This window comes from Chenopodium album, chromosome 6, assembly GCF_948465745.1.
Source record: "Chenopodium album chromosome 6, dcCheAlbu1.1, whole genome shotgun sequence".
Classification (NCBI taxonomy): domain Eukaryota; kingdom Viridiplantae; phylum Streptophyta; class Magnoliopsida; order Caryophyllales; family Amaranthaceae; genus Chenopodium; species Chenopodium album.
In genome coordinates, this window is record NC_137839.1 from 175,247 (window position 1) to 195,010 (window position 19,764).

At 34.3% G+C, this 19,764-nt stretch overlaps 3 protein-coding genes across 6 annotated transcripts; 1 reads left to right on the forward strand and 2 right to left on the reverse strand.

Annotated features, from left to right (window-relative positions):
* Positions 1-3,429: 3,429 nt before the first annotated feature.
* Positions 3,430-6,944, reverse strand: LOC145634151 (uncharacterized). The gene is made up of 9 exons (XM_081685559.1): positions 6,800-6,944; positions 5,685-5,910; positions 5,521-5,607; positions 5,277-5,395; positions 4,928-5,051; positions 4,703-4,780; positions 4,303-4,528; positions 3,808-4,031; positions 3,430-3,711 (listed from the first exon to the last, which is right to left on the reverse strand). The coding sequence occupies exons 1-9, from the start codon at positions 6,847-6,849 to the stop codon at positions 3,691-3,693; spliced, it is 1,155 nt and encodes a 384-aa protein (XP_081541685.1). The 5' UTR covers positions 6,850-6,944; the 3' UTR covers positions 3,430-3,690.
* Positions 6,945-7,533: 589 nt separating this feature from the next.
* On the reverse strand, positions 7,534-11,910 carry LOC145634152 (uncharacterized). Of its 4 annotated transcripts, XM_081685560.1 has the most exons (11): positions 11,834-11,873; positions 11,540-11,671; positions 11,259-11,376; positions 11,093-11,179; positions 10,856-10,980; positions 9,874-9,970; positions 9,688-9,765; positions 9,390-9,609; positions 8,673-8,896; positions 8,195-8,255; positions 7,534-7,989 (listed from the first exon to the last, which is right to left on the reverse strand). In XM_081685560.1, exons 2-10 carry the CDS (start codon positions 11,650-11,652, stop codon positions 8,232-8,234), a joined length of 1,086 nt encoding a protein of 361 aa, XP_081541686.1. In that variant the 5' UTR covers positions 11,653-11,671; positions 11,834-11,873; the 3' UTR covers positions 7,534-7,989; positions 8,195-8,231. The 4 variants fall into 4 exon arrangements, with proteins under 4 accessions (XP_081541686.1, XP_081541688.1, XP_081541689.1 ...); XM_081685562.1 differs by lacking the exon at positions 11,540-11,671 and having other exon boundaries at positions 11,834-11,910; XM_081685563.1 differs by lacking the exon at positions 11,540-11,671 and having other exon boundaries at positions 11,259-11,373; positions 11,834-11,882.
* A 2,849-nt stretch (positions 11,911-14,759) lies between these two features.
* LOC145634154 (uncharacterized) lies at positions 14,760-19,250 on the forward strand. The gene is made up of 9 exons (XM_081685564.1): positions 14,760-14,902; positions 14,982-15,106; positions 15,919-16,019; positions 16,355-16,550; positions 16,647-16,739; positions 17,170-17,229; positions 17,340-17,414; positions 18,273-18,353; positions 18,818-19,250. Exons 1-9 carry the CDS (start codon positions 14,827-14,829, stop codon positions 19,187-19,189), a joined length of 1,179 nt encoding a protein of 392 aa, XP_081541690.1. The 5' UTR covers positions 14,760-14,826; the 3' UTR covers positions 19,190-19,250.
* Positions 19,251-19,764: the final 514 nt, after the last annotated feature.

Sequence of the window (19,764 nt, forward strand, 5' to 3'; positions counted from 1 at the left end):
CATAAAAATATAAACACTAATTACACTGATTTACTCGTGTGTTTTGTCATGAATTACTAATTTTATACAATTTTCAAGAGTGTATTTAATGCTTATATATAGCCCTTAGGCTACATATAACGTTACTTTTTTTTTTAAAACAAAAGTATTTAAGATAAAATGAGATGCTTATTGATAATTAAATATAATAATAACTAAAGTGGTATATTAACAAATAATTCCTTCTGTACTTTTAAATCACACTTGAAATCTTTTTACAAGAAAAAAATTGTCAAAACGTAAAGATTAACAAGGGAGTATAAATATCCAATTTGTTGCAAATTTTTAGAAAATGGTGGAAATATAAAAGGAAATTTTACTTATTTTTTCTTTCAAAAACACTACCCATCTTGTAAAATAAACTTAAAACACCCTTTAACAAAAAAAGAATAGAAAAGGGAAGAAAATTTCTAAAAATACTGAACTCAAAATTTAAATCAAAAGTGAAGCCCACAGAAAAAACGAACAAAAGCCTCATATTACAGTCTTACTGTACTGGGCCACTTCTTGGAGTAAAGCCAATCAAAGTACATTTTCACACACTACCCATGAATCCATGATATATCATAGCCCATTTATGGCCTTAATAGTTGTACTAATTTATAGTTTTAGACAAGTCTTATTAGCTGAATCAGAGCTTTTTTGGTGCAGCAGGCCACACCGTGCGGCCTGCTGCCAAATCAGTAAAAATAACGGATTACACAGTATAACGGGGTTACTATTCACTCGCATAACGGGGTTATTGGTTTTGTCAGGGTTACTTGTATTTTTTTTTTTCAGGGGTTACTTGTATTTTTTTTTCAGGACTTGTATTTTTTTTTTCAGGGGTTACTTGTATTTTTTCTTTTAGGGGTTACTTGTATTTTTTTTTTCAGGGGTTACTTGCATGGATTACTTATTCAAGGGTTACTTGTATTTTTTTTTTTTTCAGGGATTACTTGTATTTTTTTTTAAGGGGTTACTTGTATTTTTTTTTTCCAGATGTTACTTGTATTTTTTTTTCAGGGGTTACTTGTATGGATTACTTATTCAGGGGTTACTTGTATTTTTTTTTTCAGGGGTTACTTGTATTTTTTTTTTCAGGGGTTACTTGTATTGATTACTTATTCAGGGGTTACTTGTATTTTTTTTCAAGAGTTACTTGTATTTTTTTTTTCAGGGGTTACTTGTATTTTTTTTTTTTCAAGATTTAGTTGTATTTTTTTTCAGGGGTTACTTGTATTATTATTTTTTTTTCAGGGGTTACTTGTATGGGTTAATTCAAGGGTTACTTGTATGAGTTATTTATTCAAGGGTTACTTGAATGAATTACTTATTCAGGGGTTACTTATATGAGTTACTTCAAAGGTTACTTGTGTGAATTACTTATTCAAAGGTTACTTGTTACTTATTCAACGGTTACTTGTAAGCCCCATACCAAACCAGTAACACCCTACAAGTAACCCTTGAGCAAAACTAATAACACTCTACAAGCAATCGCTAACCAAACCAGTAACACCCTACAAGTAACTCTTGAGCAAAACTAGTAACACCCTACAAGTAACCCCTAACCAAACCAGTAACACCCTACAAGTAACCCCTGACCAAAACCAGTAACACCCTACAAGTAATCTGACCAAACTAGTAACACCCTCACCAAACCAGTAACACCCTACAAGTAACCCCTGATCAAACCAGTAACACCTTACATGTAACCCCTGATCAAACCAGTAACACCCTACATGTAACCCCTGATCAAACCAGTAACACCTACAAGTACTCATAACCAAACCAGTAACACCTACAAGTACTCATAACCAAACTAGTAACACCCTATAGTTTTTGACGTAGAATGTTTGATCTAAGATTCCACGAAGAAAACTAGCTCACAATTCTTTGGTTCTCATCAATTTCACTACTTCAAATGTTGTTGATGATTTTAAGAATAATTAATCACAATTTTTCACAGCAATTTAACACCCAATTTCTACAATTTCGGGCTTTAATTGCAGCAATTTGCCAAAGAGGAGAGAAAAAATAGGTGGAGTAGAGATATGGTTGTTGGTGATGTGTGGTTTGGCTTGAAGAAAGAAGCTAAGAAAAGAGGAGAGAGGAAATGGGTATAGTAGAGATATGGTTGTTGGTGATGTATGGTTTGGAGAAGAAGATAAGAAAAGAAGAGAGAAAAGAGTTGTGGTATTTTTTTTAAAAAAAAAATTAAAAAAATTGTGGCTGGCCACACCGTGTGGCCAGCCACATATAAAAATTTGTGTAGCTGAATTTATTTGAGTTAATTAGTTCCTATCCTTCTTAATCAAAATTGATATAGAGTATAAAACATAGTCCTGTGTCTTAATTCTCAACCGTCCGCTTAAGTTTTTTTAAAAAAATTTTATTTTTATTTATTTTTATTTGATCCTTTAACATGATACCTCTCAAATCTAGTTGTTGTAGATAAACATGAGAGCTCCATGAACCATGCTTAAAGAAGTTTTAGCTTATCAAATTAAATGTAAAAGCCAGAAATCATAAATTCTCAAACCGACGATATATTTTCCTCGTTCTTTAATCACAACATTTTGCAACATTTTTATTAAGTGGCTAATTTTCTCTCCATCTAATTGTATCATTACGCGGGTCATTTTTTTTTTTTTATCTATAATCTCTTCCTAAAATAAATTTGGATTTCCACATCGCAGTTAAACGAACTTGAAATAGGTACATTATCATATAATGTATTATGGTGTTTATTAGGGCATATTCTCATATGTTGAAATTCAGTTCAGTTCAGTTCAGCTCAGTTCAATTCAGTTCACCTCAGCTCAGTTCACTTCACTTCAGCTCCTAATTTCCTTCTCTTATAAAATATTCAGCTCAGCTCAGCTCAGTTCAGCTGAGTTCAGTCAATAAAAACAGACCCTTAGTTATTGTTCATGCAATCAAAAAAAGAAACTGAAAGTTAAATGCAACAAACAAGTTCCAAATGCCAACTTTTTGGGGGATGTGTGTCACCTAAAAACAAAGTTCAACTACTCATTTTATTTTCATTCAATTCTTAGGGCCTATTCTCATAGGCTGAACTGAAGTGAACTGAAAATAAACGTATGAGAACAGGCCTTTAATCTACACAATCAAACAATTGAATCAGGGCTTGTTCTCATACATTTATTTTCAGTTCAGTTCATTTCAACTCCTAATTTCCTTCTCTTATAAAATATTCATTTCAGTTCAGTTCAGCTGAGTTCAGTCTATGAGAACAGACCCTTACTTTTTCTTTCTATTTTTGTTAAAATTTGTGTCGATTATTAAGTGCTACAATTATTATGAATCATAAACAATTTCTACCTTTTAAGCTCAAACTAAGGTAGATGACCAAACACAATATAAAAGACCGATTTATTATTCAGATTTATGTATTTACCTTAATAGATCTCGACATGGTACCAATTATTAATAATTATCGATCATCAAATATTAGATATCATGTATTCATGTGAGATCCATCATTAAAGTCAAACACTTTTGAATATAAAATGTACTTGATCATCAAATACCCAAGACTATATACAAATAATTGTTACATAATTAAACAAGAATATAACATACATTTTGTGCATAATAAATTATGCCTTTTATCCTCATCAGTCATCACAATACAAGTGTCGAGGGCCCTCAAGGCTGAAGAACAACATGCTGCAAGAAAAATCACCTTAATTTATCCTTTTATCAATAGAAATTAATTTGTATAAATTGATTGACAAAATTAACTAAATGAAAAGCAAAAGTTACCTTAATTTGTGTCCTCTTGTAAGTGTAAGTAATGTGAATTAGTCCATTGTTGGCTTGAATAATGGCTGGGTATGAGAATTCCATTCCTTGAGTGTCTTCAAGTGTCAAGACTTCAAGCCATGAATCGCCATCATCGTAAGAGATGGCAACCTTGAGAATTCCCCTCGAAGTTGTGTTGTAAACGATCACTAGACGCCCATCACGTAACTTGATTGCATCGATTGCTGATCATGGAAGTAAATCAAGTCAGTAAGAAACTATATATCCCAAGATATAATTATAGAGCATTTTTTGTAATTTGGCAGCAAAATTGTCGAACAGAAATTATATGGCGTTCGTAGAGGTTAGCATGTGCCTATAGACACACGTTAGACAAACTGTACCACTTTATTTAAGACTAAAGAGTCAAAATTCGATCTCAAAATTGAATACGAATCAATTTTGCTAAATGTGCTAATAGACTAATAGTAAAGTCTTTAGCCAGTACACTAGTACCTGAATTAGGATCTGGGAGTTGAGTAGGCACAGCATCGCTCCAAGTACGACCGCCATCTCGAGATTCAGCTAGGCAAACTCTACCAATGCTCGAGTGAGATTTCATAAGAATGCGTATATGTCCCTTCTTTGTGAGATAAGGTACTGGTTGAAGCACACTCATATTATGATTTGGAAACACTATGGGTCCATATTTCTTCCATGTTCTTCCCAAATCCGGAGTCACCTAAAAGTGCACATTAAATTTAAAGCCATAACGTATTCAATAAAAAAGACTCGTCTCAAAGACAAACCATAACGTAAGTTCACTGATTATAAACAAAATTCGATCTTGTGTCTTTAGGATACCGTCTCAAAAACTTCACGAAGTAAACAATATTTGATCCATGAACGTAATTACCTCCACCCAAGATGCCCAAGCATTCCATGTTTGCACAGAGGATCCACAAATCAATTCTCCATTTTCCATTAAAAGAGGCTGAATATGTATGAAGAAACAAAAGTACATGTACATTAAGAACCTTGCATTACAAATTCCAAATTCAAATTACACAACTATAACGTAACATTAATGAAATTAGGAAGATGAATTAATAGTAAGAATTAATCATAATATGATCCTAACCTTAACTTTGACTGGTCCGATTATACCAGCAGGGAGCTGTACTCGCGATGACCAAGTGACTCCTCCATCAATTGAACGCCTCATAGCTCCGGTCCAACTGCACAAATAACAAAGACTCTTATTACTCCGTACTAATATATTCACAAAGTTAAGACATAACTAAACTTTCATATGTCAGATTGTTTATTATTAGTTGAAATAAAATAAGTTAAAGTTGATATTCTATTGATGATTGGTATGTCTGAGTTCATTTTAATTGTCCTTCGATCTCCTAGGTAAGGAAGAGGGGGTGCAACGATGGAGTATTGCGCAAATTTTTATTAGAATGTACAACAGAACAGAACAGAACAAATTTGGACCAACTCTGAAAAACAGGAGCAACTCATCAAGTGCTTTAACCAACACAGGACTCCAGACTGAAGCTTCAGGTTCTTGTTCGATAGCGATAGGAGAGCTCCATAAACCATCCTGCACAATAACATGCTCTATGTCTCAATTTATGTATGTAACTACAATAATATGTAGTTCAAATGATAAGAACATATTTGTTTCAATGAATAAATTCATTGGACTGTATTATTACCCTCACTTACCTTATATCTTTGTGTATAAATTTTAACATCAGGTGCACCCTCACCGGAGCCTCCAAAATAAGCAACCAAAAAATGACCCTTTTCAACCTACAAAAGCTAATAAACATATATAAATCTTGCAGAGATGATGAATGAGCAAGTTACACACAATTATTTACAAGTACCTCGACGATTGTAGAAGCATGGCACATGTTGAAAGAGCGCGAAAGTTCAGCAAATGTGAACTCCTCTTGCACTACCTTTAACATGGAAGATTCTGTTTTGCCTCCCTCAATCAAAAGAAAGAAAAGGATAAGTAATACAATGGTGAAGATGCAACTCTTTTTACCATCCCAAAGCCTAATAACGAACTGCATACTGTATGTAAGTTCAAACCAAATATCTGCAAGACTGCAATGGCTGAACTATATTAGAAAATGAACATCCATTTCATATAAAAAAAAATCGATAAAATCATCAAAACGAATCGAATGGACACACAAAAGAACAGCCATTAGTTCATCATTACCTTAATAATGCAGCAATCTAGGTGCAAATGATAAAAGAAGCTAAGACAAGCTGTTCTTCTAACTTGATCTAAAACTTCTTCATTTATTTGGCAAATGGAGTGTATTAAATGTGTAAACATGGCAAACATTATTATCTTTGACTTTGTGATTAGTCAGGCCAAATTTCATTATAAAAAGCCTCCATCTCTTAGTTTTATATATATTTTTGGTAACAAATTGTAATATAATACTCTTATACCATGTTGCTGATCACAAAACAATTGCAGATTAGCTAATTAATTATAGTAATTTAGTGGCATAAATTGCAGCAATTTTATCACAACATAGAATCTTTTTTAAATAGCAAAAGGTATTGAGTATGGTATCTAAACTTCAAGAACCATCAATAAACTTTGAAATTCCAAATTCTTAAGCTTTACTCTTTGTTTAACTTACAAATTTATAATTTCTATCTATTTGTAATTGATTTATACAATTCAGAAATTTGTGAACGGAGTAAACCCGAATATTAGCCATTGGGTTAACGCTATTTACGGGTAAGGTAACTTCTCTTAAAATGTTATAGTATAGAGTTGTGTTACATAGTATATATCTAAGGAAAAATTAACATAAATAATCCCAACTTCTTTTGTCCTCATTTTAACCCATACATTTATTTAACTCAGTATGTCATATTCTTAAAGCACAAACTGTCTAACATTACAACCAACCACAATATGGTTTAACGAAAATGACAGCAATATACTAGGAACTTTAACAATAACACTTACTGGGAACTTTCTAATTGCGTAGAACCTCTTCCCTGTATACGCTCCACCATTGTCGAGTTGTCGACAACCCTCAATCTAGCATCAACATATCACCTTAGCTTCAAATTTCCCTTGATTGCCACCGGAAGCCATGAAAATTTGTTAGATAAAGAGATGAGCTTCATAGTTCTTACTCTGCCCACTACAATATTATACTTCCCTTGAAACAGAACAATGGAACAAGTTATGCCACGTGATGGGTCATGTTAGGTGAGAGTTATAGTCATCCTCAGACTAATTTGAGAATGTGACATAAATAATTAGGATTGAACCGAGTTATTATTAAAATAAAAGTAAAAATTAAAATAAAAGTAAAAATTAAAATGAAATCCGCAAACAAAGTTGAGATTATTTATGCTAATTTTTTCCTATTTCTAATAGTTAACTACTTAACACTTTTATTTAAGGGTGAAAATATAACAATGAGATCTTAGTCTAATGGTTAAAATAGACGGCTTGTATGATAGGTCATACGAAGTACATAATAAGTTCAAATATCTCAACTTGCCCTTGTAGCTCATTCGGATTTCGGACCAACAAAAAGACCAAATTATCCTAATACAATGTACAAGCCTGTTATTTCGTTTATTACTTCAAATTTCAGATGTCAACCTCAAACATTATTTTCAGATAATATCTTACGTGCACAGGTTGTTTGCCTCAGGCCACTTCAACATCATCGAAGAGTCGGGGAATTGAGTACTTAATTGGCTGAATATACTGGGAGGCCCTTAAGGCCTTAACAAAACCTTGACACAGCTACAATAACCGCGACTTCAAACTTAGCTTACGACATAGAGTACAGACATGTCTACTCGTTCAGAGTGACAATCCACTGGTGTGATACAAGCTACAGCACTACACTGCTGCTACAGCTTAGGTATATAATAAGATCATGAAGACCTTAAACCACACATTAATGTCACAAGTATCATACTCAAACACCAATACACATAGCCGATGTAGGATGTATAGAAGCATAAATAATACGCAACTAGTTTATTTCTGAATAGTTAGTTTATTACACATTATTATTGAATTCCTGCTAGTATCTATGTCCATTTGTGTGTCAATGCAACACAGCTTAAAATCAGCAACAATCCAGCAGTCTGAGTAGAGGGAGAAGTCTACAGGCACTCACTGAGCATCAACTGTCAAGAAAAAGAATAGTTTCTTAACAGAAGAAGATGTCACTCGACCTCAACTTATTACACATTTGGATATGAAATGCCAGAGGAAAACAAAAAAAAAAAAAAAAAAAAAACAAAACAAAACAAAAACACACAAGCTGCAGTTAAAAACATTAGAACCTGAGAAGCAAAAATATCAGATCTATCAAGCAAACACTATTCATACCTCAGCAGGCTTGCCACGAAATTTAAGGTTCACCGTGTCAATTGAGCTGTAGTACAACATGCTGGACCAAAAGCAAGACAAAGGTTTAGCTAAATGCCCAATCAAGAGACTTCACACTATCTACTGTACAATGTGTGATAATTTTCACATTGTTATTGCAATTTTTAATCAGGCATCTGACAAACAAGAATGAATGCAACACTTCTAAAAGTATAGATCGGATATTTGACTGATGAGGAAGTCAAGAACAAATTGTTATAGTCAAAACTTGAAAGTGACAGTTATAAAAAATTATGACAGTTATTATTAGATATTGAGCAATCAATCAATCAATCAAAGCCTTAATCTCATATTAGATACACTTCAATCGATCAATCACTGTAAACTCAACATTATGACAGTTTTTATTAGATATTGAGCACAATAGTTAATTAGCTAGAAGTCCATATAGAGGGGGTGGGGAGAAAGTTGAATGCACCTTAATTTGTTCCCTTTTGTAAGTGTAAGTGATGTGCACTGATCCATCACTGGCCTGGATGACAGCTGGATAAGAGAATTCCATGTCTGAAGTATCCTCAAGTGTCAAAGCATCAATCCACGAGTCACCATCATCACACGACACAGCAACCTTGAGTAATCCCCGCGTTTCAATGTTGTAAGCAAGCACAAGACGACCATCCTTTAACTTCACCCCATCAATTCCTAATTAAAAACAATTTGTGGTTTAAGTTAGTGGACTGTAAACCAAAAATTCTTAACGAAAGAGTTGGGGAAATGGGGAATATACTCCCTCCGTTACATATTACCCGCAACAAAGGAATATTTTATGTCTCACAAATAATACCCCTTTGTTGCGAGTAATTTGTAACGGAGGAAGTATATATTTCTTAATCTGGCCAAAGAAGTTACAATTTACAAGTGCAAAAATAGATAGAAATCAAGTTAAGATGTAAATGTATAGTTTGATGTGTGCAACCAAACTTAATATCTTCTATTACTAAATGCAAGGTGTAATCTTAGTAAGTTAGTATATATTTCTTTATCAAGGGTTGAGCAATTGCAGCCCTTGCAGGTATAGCTTTGTCACTCAAGTACACATTAGATTGAAATGACGACAATAATTCACACTGTCCACATAAACTACTGCTAAAAGATTTATTAAAAATCACTACTTGAAATGTGTCCTGACAAAAACCTGAATTAGGATTGGGGAGTGCAGTCGGCTGTGCGTAGCTCCAGGTGTGACCACCATCTAAGGATTCGGACATACAAACTCTACCAATAGCAGACCTTAGAAGGACCCGTAACCTCCCATTTGCTGTCTGGTAAGGTACGGGTTGAATCACACTCAGACCTTCGCCAGGGATGTATATTGGTCCATTTTTTCTCCAAGTTTTACCTAAATCTGACGTTACCTAGAAAAGGGAAAAAGGAGTCAAAATCAAAGCAGAGCAAGGACGATCAAATTTGTTTATGATCTTAGAATGCCATACCTCCACCCAAGCCCCCCAAGAGTTCCAGCTTTCAACAGAAGACCCACAGATCATCTGCCCATTGTCCAACAGAATAGGCTGAACAGGAACAAAACACAATATTCGAGTGTGAATGTATGATTGGCAAACTAATGATTACAAAATAGAAAAGGTGAAAAAATATAAGGGCAATCTGAAGTTCTGAACCTTATTTTTTATAGGTCCTAATACACCAGGAGGAAGTTGTTCTCTATTTGTCCAAGTATGACCTCCATCAAATGAACGCATCATGCATCCGGTCCAACTGAAGTTCATTGACCAAACAATGAGAACAAGTAAACACTAACAATAAGCAATTATCCAGCTGATTTCTACAGCCCTTGACTCCGTTAAAATTAAAGTACTCAACATTATTATTCACAGTGCAGAAAGCCAGATAACACGTGATAGACGCTTTCCACCAGCTTAGGTTAGGTAATTTAGTACTCATGCTGGATCCTCCATTATTATTTAAGAAGCCAACAAAAAAAATATGTCAAGGGAACAATCCTTGGTCAGAAAGAGCTGTAGCTATTGAAGTTAGCTTAGATGCTAAAGGAAGCCGAAAGCGCTGGGTTAAACTGTTAAAGCTATGCAGTAGTAATGACAATTTGTGTCTTCTATCAGAAGTTATGACACTCACTTATCTATACAAAAGACATTTAGAAAAATGACAATCTATGTCAAATGAAATAGGTGAGCAAGTCTTGCACAAGATAGGTGTACAATGAGTCAATGTGAGTATGAGACTTAAGTAGATTTGTAAAGCATTTAGGCTGTTTGATGGAAAAACATTCCAGCTCAAGAGCTAAACACAGAGAAACAGCTACTTCATTGCAGCATTGTCGATAATTTCAACTCATCCATCACATTATTGAGAATAACCAAGCTTAAGGCTGTCAGAACACCAGAATACATTAACAAATTAATTCAAAAATTACCAAACTGCTCTGTACATACCAGACCTTAAAGCTGAGCAAGACATTTAAGTTACATTAAGTTTTCTTCAAACATTCTACTAAATTAGTTGGGTTAAGATAGACTTAATTCACTTAAGATTTCCATGAATCAAAGAAGTTCTAACATTTTCATTCCAAGCAAGAACAATAAGGATCCAACAAGAGGTCAAGAGCAAAGATATAGAATTTACTTCTGAACGCCTTGACCAACCCTATAAAACAGAAGCAGCTGATCACATGCCTTAAACAGTACAGGATTCCACATTGGAATCAAAGGTTCTTCATCGGCAACAATAGGTGAACTCCAAGAGCCATCCTACATACAACAGATTAAATTGCTCGCAGCAATCAAACTTATGCCCTACGCAATAAAAATTGAAACAAATTCACAATGTATAAGTTCACATTGCTGACTACAATTATACTACCTTATATCTTTGCAACCATATCTTAACATCCGGTGCGCCTTCCTCAGTTCCCCCAAAATAAGCAACCAAAAAATGATCCTTCTCAACCTACAAAACTCTAATCTTCAGCTACAAACACTACAACAATGCCAAGTAACCAAATCATTAATTCATCTAAATTAGTCACCTCAACAATGGTAGAAGCATGACAGTTTTTAAACGGGGGCGAATCGACAGGAAATGTGAACTCCTCTTTCAAAACTGTTAACATGGTATCGTTTCTTACTGCTTCAGCTTCTCCCCTGCTGTAATTACAATTAATTGGTGCATATATGATGAGCATATCATAAACCACCACACCAAAATTTTAATCACTCACATTTAATTCAAAACAGTCAATTCCCATAAACCCTAAACCCTAGAAAACCAAAAATAAATGCTGAAATAATTGAAACTAAAAATACCCACCTGCTAAAATTGGAATGCAAATATAAATGGGCATTGATAGAATCAACATCAACCTCAAAGAAGTAAAAAGAAAACAAAATGTATGGAAGTAGAAATTGAACTGATTTCAACATTCTTTTTTATGTGATAAATCTGCATTAAAGTCAAAAGGGAATACACATGTATATCAGATGAACAGATATATTGTATGTGCTAACTAATCAATTAACACCCACATTATTGAAAGAGCTATAAATTGATGTGTTTGAAACAAAAAATTGAATCTTGGAAATAGCAGAACATCTCTTCTCTTACCTTCAATTCTGTGACTTCAGGTGTACTTTAATTTCTGAAGAAAAGAGTAATTGGATAAAGAGTTGAATTTTTTTTATCTATTTTCCCATTTGTTTATGTTTGATGCATTGTTTTAATTGGTTTGTCGTGTGCTGCTTAATTAAATCAAATTAATCAGTTACGAAGTACAACTTGTAATTAGTTTACTAAGATGTGTTTTGCACTTTTGTTTATCGTTCTATCCTTTTTTTAAAAAAATAAAAAAATAAAATAAAATAAAATTGATCAGTTATGGTGAACTTTCCAATCTCCTACTACCTTGGACTTTCATTGAACATTTGAACTATGAACTGATAAGAAGGCATGGATTTAAAATGTTTGACCATCTCAATATGATTTGTCTCTTCATTTTCAATTGAAATTCAGGTTAACTCTATAATTTACACTACTTGTCGTCTATACAGATTGCCCAATTTCTAATTGTGATGATTTTATAAAATTTATTAAAAGTCAACTTGGTAAATGTATACTTTTCACTCATTTTGATACCACATAACTATGTAAGTTTAGCTTAGTACTAAGAAAACTTACTTTTAGTACCCTATACAACATTTTTTTTTTTTTTTGAATAATATAACAGTTTTGTTAATATCAACAAAATTTTAAGGAGTATGTCATTTGGTACCATGTAAGGTTTACTTTGGTACCAAATAATCAGCATTTTAGTATTGCACGACTTTGTTAATACCAAATAGAATTTGTTGTTACAAAAAGTTCTTGCTTTCAACTAGGAATGAGGAATTTCCCTCTTAGTATGTATCACAACAATTAGCTTAACCATTGATTTTGACTTAATATCACCATTCCTGGTGGCAAAACCCGAATAACAAAGTGAAAATAAAGGACATGTTTAATCCTAAAAGGGTGTCGTAGTGAAAAGGTGTACTTTCCACCGTTGAAATTGAAGGTTGAAGGAGAAGAGAGAAATTTAGGGAGAGAGAAAGCTAAGGAAAGAGAGAAAATAGTAGTTAACTAAAGTTAGCTATAATTTACGTATGTACTTCTTGTTGTTCATCAGTTTTAAACTTGTATTTTCTCGTAGTCAAGTTGTTACTTTTTAATTGACAACTTTACACCAACAAAGTATTGGTTCACTTAATAAGACTCTTACCTCATATCCCTTGTGTGTAGAAATTCCCTTATTGTCCCTAGAGGTGTCAAACCCGAACCGACCCGAAAAAAATTATCCGTTTCGAACTGTAACCGATCCGATTTTATCCGAGAAATTCAAGACCCAAACCCGAACTGTAACCGAATTGAACTCAACCCGAATCCGAACTTGACCCGATCTGAACTTAACCCGACACCGATTTGATCCGACTTGAACTCAACCCGAATCCGATTTGACCCGACCTGAACTCAACCCGAACCGATTTGACCCGACCTGAGCTCAACCCGATCCGAAATTGACCCGACAAATAACCGATCAGATCCGATCTGTTTTGACCCGAACTGATATTAACCCGACCCGATTTTAACTCGATTTGATTTTACCCGATCCAAATTTAACCCGACCATAATTGATTATTGACCTTTTTATTCAAGTTCTTATAAAATATATTTACTAATTATTAATAAGTTAACTTTTTTACTAAAAAAAAATAGTCTGAAGTCTTAAATTTACTACAAACCCATCACGTGAGACAATTTGACCAAAAAGTAGGTGGGGTCCATATAAAGAACTCTTTCTTCCTATCTCTCTCCTTTTTCCTCTCTCTACCATGTGTTTTTTAGCACATTTTAATTATTGTTATGTATTTACAAATACACAATATTCCTTCATTACTACTTCCTCTACAACTGTGCATTATCCTAGAATTATAGGCATTATACATCGTACGGTTATATACACACTACATACATATGCAATAATTTATGCTCAAATAAAAAGAATGTACATAGTAACAATTAACTATCAATATGTATAATGTCAAGTTTTTAATATAAAAATTGAATTAGTAATAAAGTAATTCTAACAACTCTAACAAATATCTTATACAAATTGAACTAGTAATAAATTAAACTAATAGTACATTACTCATAACCTCGTAAGATTGTACAATTGATGAAAAGTTGTAACCTTGTAATAACCTTAAAAAATTGATATTCTTTTTTGTATATATCACCATATGTAACTATTACTCGTTAATAACTTAATATATCACTAGCTTGGTCTCACTTATATAAGTATGATAAGTTATCAATAATTATTCAATCTCAATTTTTCTTTAAGATAAAAATTATACATAACTTGATCAAATGAGAAAACTAAAACTTCGTGCTTCGTAATTAATAATCATATTGAACCAATAATAAGGTAAAAACTCAATAATATCTCTAGATTAAAAATAACCTTATTTGGATATGAATTTGGTCAGCTCGACCAAAATCCAGCCAAACACAAAAAGGAATTGAATTGAAACTGACCATTTAATGAATCAACGGATCAACCTTATCTTAATCAAACCGAACTTGACCGAACCGAAATCATCCGAACCGTAATCAACCCGACCCAAATTCATCCGACCCGAAGTTATCCGGTTAAACCCGTTTTAAACCCGACCCAAATTTATCCGATCCGAAAGTGAACCGATCTGGAGTTGACCCGACCCATATCCGACCCGGACTCGATAGACCATGACCCGAATTTGACCCGACCCGAATTTGATCCGATCCGACCCGACCCGAGTTAAAAGGATAATTTTGATCCGAACATATCCGACCCGAACAGATCCGACCCGAACAGACCCGACCCAAACTCCATCCAGTTATCCGAATTGACACCTCTAATTGTCCCTTCTATTCTCAATGTTCCAAGTACCAGACCCGCAAATACTGGAACAAACAAGCCACGAGTGTTGAGGTTCTCTAAACACATATGGCCATATAACATACTTCGTAAGTACATAACTATTCTCTTTACGCAAAACCCTGAACCCACTTTTCTTAAGTTCATGGGCGACTCCACAGCAACATCACAATGGCTACCCACCACCTTCACCTTAACTTTCTCTGTTGCAGCCATTACTGGTGCTTCTCTATCTTACTCTCTTTCAAGATTGCATCTTTAATGTCTTCTTATATGTATTTGTTTTTATATTTTGAGCAGCTTTTTTTATACTGGGAAAAAAATGGAGAGCCATGGAATCAAATGTCAAAGAATTGGAGGCATCTCTTAAATCTTCTGTTGATAAATGTGCTGCTGAACGACAAGGCCGAATTAGAGCTCAACAGGTTGATCTTACATTGAAGTTTTGATTGATAATTTCAATTATGAATATTTTGATTATAAATTTCTTGTCTTTTTGAGATTTTGATTGATAATTTCAATTATGAATGTATTGATGGGTTTGAAAACTTTGAATGATGTTGTTTATGATTGCATACGAGACCGAACCAGAACCCAAATCCGAACCCCTCATTTTGAACTGATACATAGGGTCTGACTGTCTGAGAAGTTCATTTCTATTTGCAGCTACCCATTTGAATGCTCTTGGATGTTTTTTTTTTTTTTTTTTTTTTTTTTTTTTTTTTTGTGTGTGTGTGTGTACTCCCTCCGTCCCTAAATTACATTCCTACTTCTCTCTATTGTGTGAGGAATAAATGCTAGAAGTAGGAATGTAATTTAGGGATGGAGGGAGTAGTTTTACAAGTGACTTGTGAATGAAAAACAAGAAAAGAAAGCTACTGAATGAACTGATTTTATGTACAATGATGACTCCAATGATACAGTTGTTCAATTCAATGGGATGTAATGTAAATAGTCTAATGGAAGAGGGCAAACCAATTTGTATGATATGGCCCCTTTCATTCTTGAGTTGAATTCTTGCTGAAGAACATTGACTCATTTAGATAATGTTTCTGGTACTCAGAAATCCGTAGCATATGTTTTTGAAGTTTAATGATTAGAAATGTTGGCTTGTATCATTGATATTTGCATTATAATATGACATTGTTGTATGATGGTTGATGCATAGAATGTTGACGATTTCTTTTGCTTTTATTGATTCGTGAGGCCCCTGATGTTTCATTGGATATATCTCTAGGAATTGAGGAAGGCACTTCTGCAACAGAAGACAGAGAATATGGATCCAACATCTTATCCCATGATTCCGATTGGTACAGTCCAATCTTGCTTCTCAACCAGGTACTTAAAGATTTTGTGGGCCAGAACTTGAAGCAATTTTGAGGAGGTGATAAGTGTAAAGTAAATGTTAATATTCAACTAGCTTATGGCTAAAAACTAAATATTGGATGAGCGCAAATGATAAGGGATAGTGTAACCAGGCTTGCCTAATTATTTCCTTGTAATAACTGCTGTAGAAACTATTAAGTTGCAAGTATGAGTTATGCGTAGGATTTGGTGATCAAGTATCGGCAAAACTCAAATGATCTTTTAAGGTGTACTGGTGTAGCGAAATTGTGAGATATGCTTCTAGTTACCATTAACTTAAATAACAGTACCAATCATAATTACTGTAGGAATGGTACGCCTAGACAACCTTTGCTGGTGCCACTTGCTCGAGCATGTTTGATGTTTGACCCAATGAGGGTTCCTCCGGCATCTTTGGAAGGTCTTGAAGAGTATTCTCATATTTGGATTATATATGTGTTCCACTTAAATACTGATTTGGATAAGTTGTGGTTAGAGCCTTCCAGATCGAAGATCAAAGCCAAGGTTCGCACTATATATATATTACCGGCACCACGTTAGTTATGGCTCCAACACCCCCCCCCCCTCTCAGTATTTAACAATTGTTATATGAACGATTAGGTGAGGGTGCCACGATTAAAAGGAGGCAAAAAAGGAGTATATGCAACAAGAACCCCCCATCGTCCCAGTCCAATTGGTCTAACTGTTGCTAAGGCAAGTATCCTCCCTTTTTAATGTAGTTCTGTTTGTTTAAGAGGAACATTTAGGATAGATGCATGAACAATGTTCAAAGAGAGTATCTACAAAATTGTTAGGGAACAAAACATATAGGGATTGGTTGCAAACTATTTTAAGAGTATAAGTTTCATTAGCCAAAGAGGTGTCAAAGACATTGTGAAGGAAATTTGAATGATTGTATCCTCCCTGAGGAAAATGTTACATAGTCTCTGCATCCCCTGCTAGGTCCAAGAACTTTCTAAATGTTCTAGAAACATTAAGCAAGTCAACAAACATGATTTTATTGGTAGAGTGAGAAGGATAGGTTAAATATTTATGTCCTTAGGCCTTAATACGATTCAATTCTGCAAGTAACTGAACTGAGTAGCACATGCTAACTTAGGTAGCAATTGTTTTCATTCTCCAGATCGAGGCTGTACAAGGACACATGATTTTACTTTCTGGTGTTGATTTGGTAGATGGAACAGTAAGTGCTACAATCCTCGCATTTTCTGCTAGGGCTGAGGGCCTGAGGTGGTGGTTAAAGATTTTGGTGGCTTTAAGTGTGGCATTTGAGTTTATGTAAAATTGTGACAGCCAGTACTGGATGTGAAGCCCTATCTTCCATATTGTGACAGCATCCAAGATTCAATGGTGCCAGAATGGGTTAAGGTAAATTTTCTCTGATGGTTTACTTACATATTTTTGAAAATGTTAATCTTCTTGACTCTCAGAGAGGAACTAGAAATTTTATATATGATCATCTGGTCCTGCTTTGGTTTTTTGTTTGGTTTCAAGGCTAAATCTTGAAAGACAATATTTCTGTCCTTAGTCACTGTTGGATTTTATCTTTAGACCTAAGTGAGGATAGTTATCTTATAGGCTGATTAGTCTGGAAGGAGTTTTTAGGAATTGAGGCATTTTAATATTAGTTAAACTGACAGGTCTGACAATCTCTCTTCTCCTGGTGCCCCTGAAAATGAGATTACTGCTTTCATCTCTCAAGTTTCAACCCTGCTACTCCATGCTAATTGTTATGCTTGTTGACTGTTCATGAGTTCAAGTTACACATGGCTGGCATGCAAGATATGAGATTCTTGACTCCTGAAAATTTTCTGGTTTACATAGAAAGGCTACCATCCCCTTTACTAGTCCCTTATTGGTTCATTTTATGTCCTAGTCATTTTTCTGATTATAAGCGTGCTAGAGAGTAAACAATTGAATTTTGCATGTTACTAATTAGCTGGATGAATGTTATAATCTTTTTCCAAGTTTGCTGTCACTAGTTCTCCTTGTTTTAGATTAAATGTGCTTTGGTTACTAAAATATTGGCATTGTATCTATGAGATCCTTGATTGTATTGATGTAAGCACCTTTTTTCTGACTGTAATCTCTGATATGACTTTGAGATATCAGAGGCATACTGAACATATGAGTTTATTTTGTTTAAGTTGTGTGTCCTTCCATCTTCATAATATATATGTCAATGATTTGATTAAAACCATCCTAATTCTCTCCTTGATCTTGCAGGAAGACAGCTTATTAGCTGTGGCTTCTGTTATTTTCTCTGAGAGCTTCCACTCTGCTCTTGCAGATTGTTGGGAATCAGTGGTATGTATATCCATCATCTCTAAAAAAATACTATTTCTATGCTGGTAACCTTGTCAGCTTTATAGTCCTAAAAGATAAGAAAAGCTTCTTGCATTATGAGAACAGCTTAGTTGATTACAACTTTACAAGTACTTAATATAAAAGATGTTGATTGTTTTAAATATTCCTGGGGTTTCTCCATTTATGAACTCGCAAAATGGATTACGAGTATTAGATTATCTCCAAAATTGCTCTTAGGTACCCCGTGTTTATTGGGATTAGAATGTGCCTGTCTTTATTTTGGCAATGCTGTAGGCCCAACGGAAACTGAGTGTTGACAACTTTTTGCCTTTTCGGAAACTGAGTAATTTACTTCAGTTATAGATAAAAGTGCTTGTCAATGCCAGAATTGTAATTTTCTTGTCTGCATGATCTTGAGTTGCATAGTCTTCCAATGTAATTGACTTTTTCTAATCTATTTTCAGAAGAGAAGCAGTTTGTATTCATCACAGAGTGAGATGAAGAAATTGATTGAGCAGGTTCTTTCATGGGACATACGATCATCATCACAGAGACACCGACCTCATAAATCCATATTGACAGTAGGAAATGTAGAACCAGCCAAAATTTCTCCAAATGGAGAATACGGTGAAGGTGAAGAAACCCCCAATCCTGTAAGCGAAATATGTGATCCTAGTCTTATTGTTTATCATCTTAATTTGGAAAGCTTAGACATATCCTATATGATAGACTGTGAGGGCAATGTTCTAGTAGACAGTGTGGCACCTGCATCCAATGTTCCTAGAAGTAATCAAAACCGGTGCAATTATACAATGTGGAAGGACAAACTTGGATGATTAGTCATGCTTTCCAGTCTTCATTAGTTTTTCCTATTATACTAACACAATGGTTGGACAACTTTGCAAGGATACTGCAGAAACAGGTCGTAGGCTGTTTTTAGCTCGTGATTAGTATCACGAGTATATAATTATCTGCCTCCCTGGCCACACAACATCTTATGTTGTTTATCCTTTAGTCTGTTTTCCTATAAATTGTTGTGATGTTGGAAATATTATGATATTTTGATTGCAGGTCTGGACAGTATAAGATTCTCGAGAAAGATTTTCCCTTGCTCTGGACCATCTTACCGAAAATATATATATATATATATATACACACACACGGAGTAATAATAATAAAGAGCCTTTTTAATTAATAAGCTCAAAATGAATGATGTTTGTTAATCTTTCTACTTGGGCCGCTGGAGGAAAAATTGGCATCTTTTCTGAAAGAAAGAAATGCACTTTCAACCTCTTGCTTGTTCCTCTCTTTGATGATAGATACTCCGCAACTTCTTTATTGTTTATGACAATTGAGCAAAAAAGTAGTCTTTGTAATAGAAAGATTTACACCAGATTTGTAGTCATTGAAT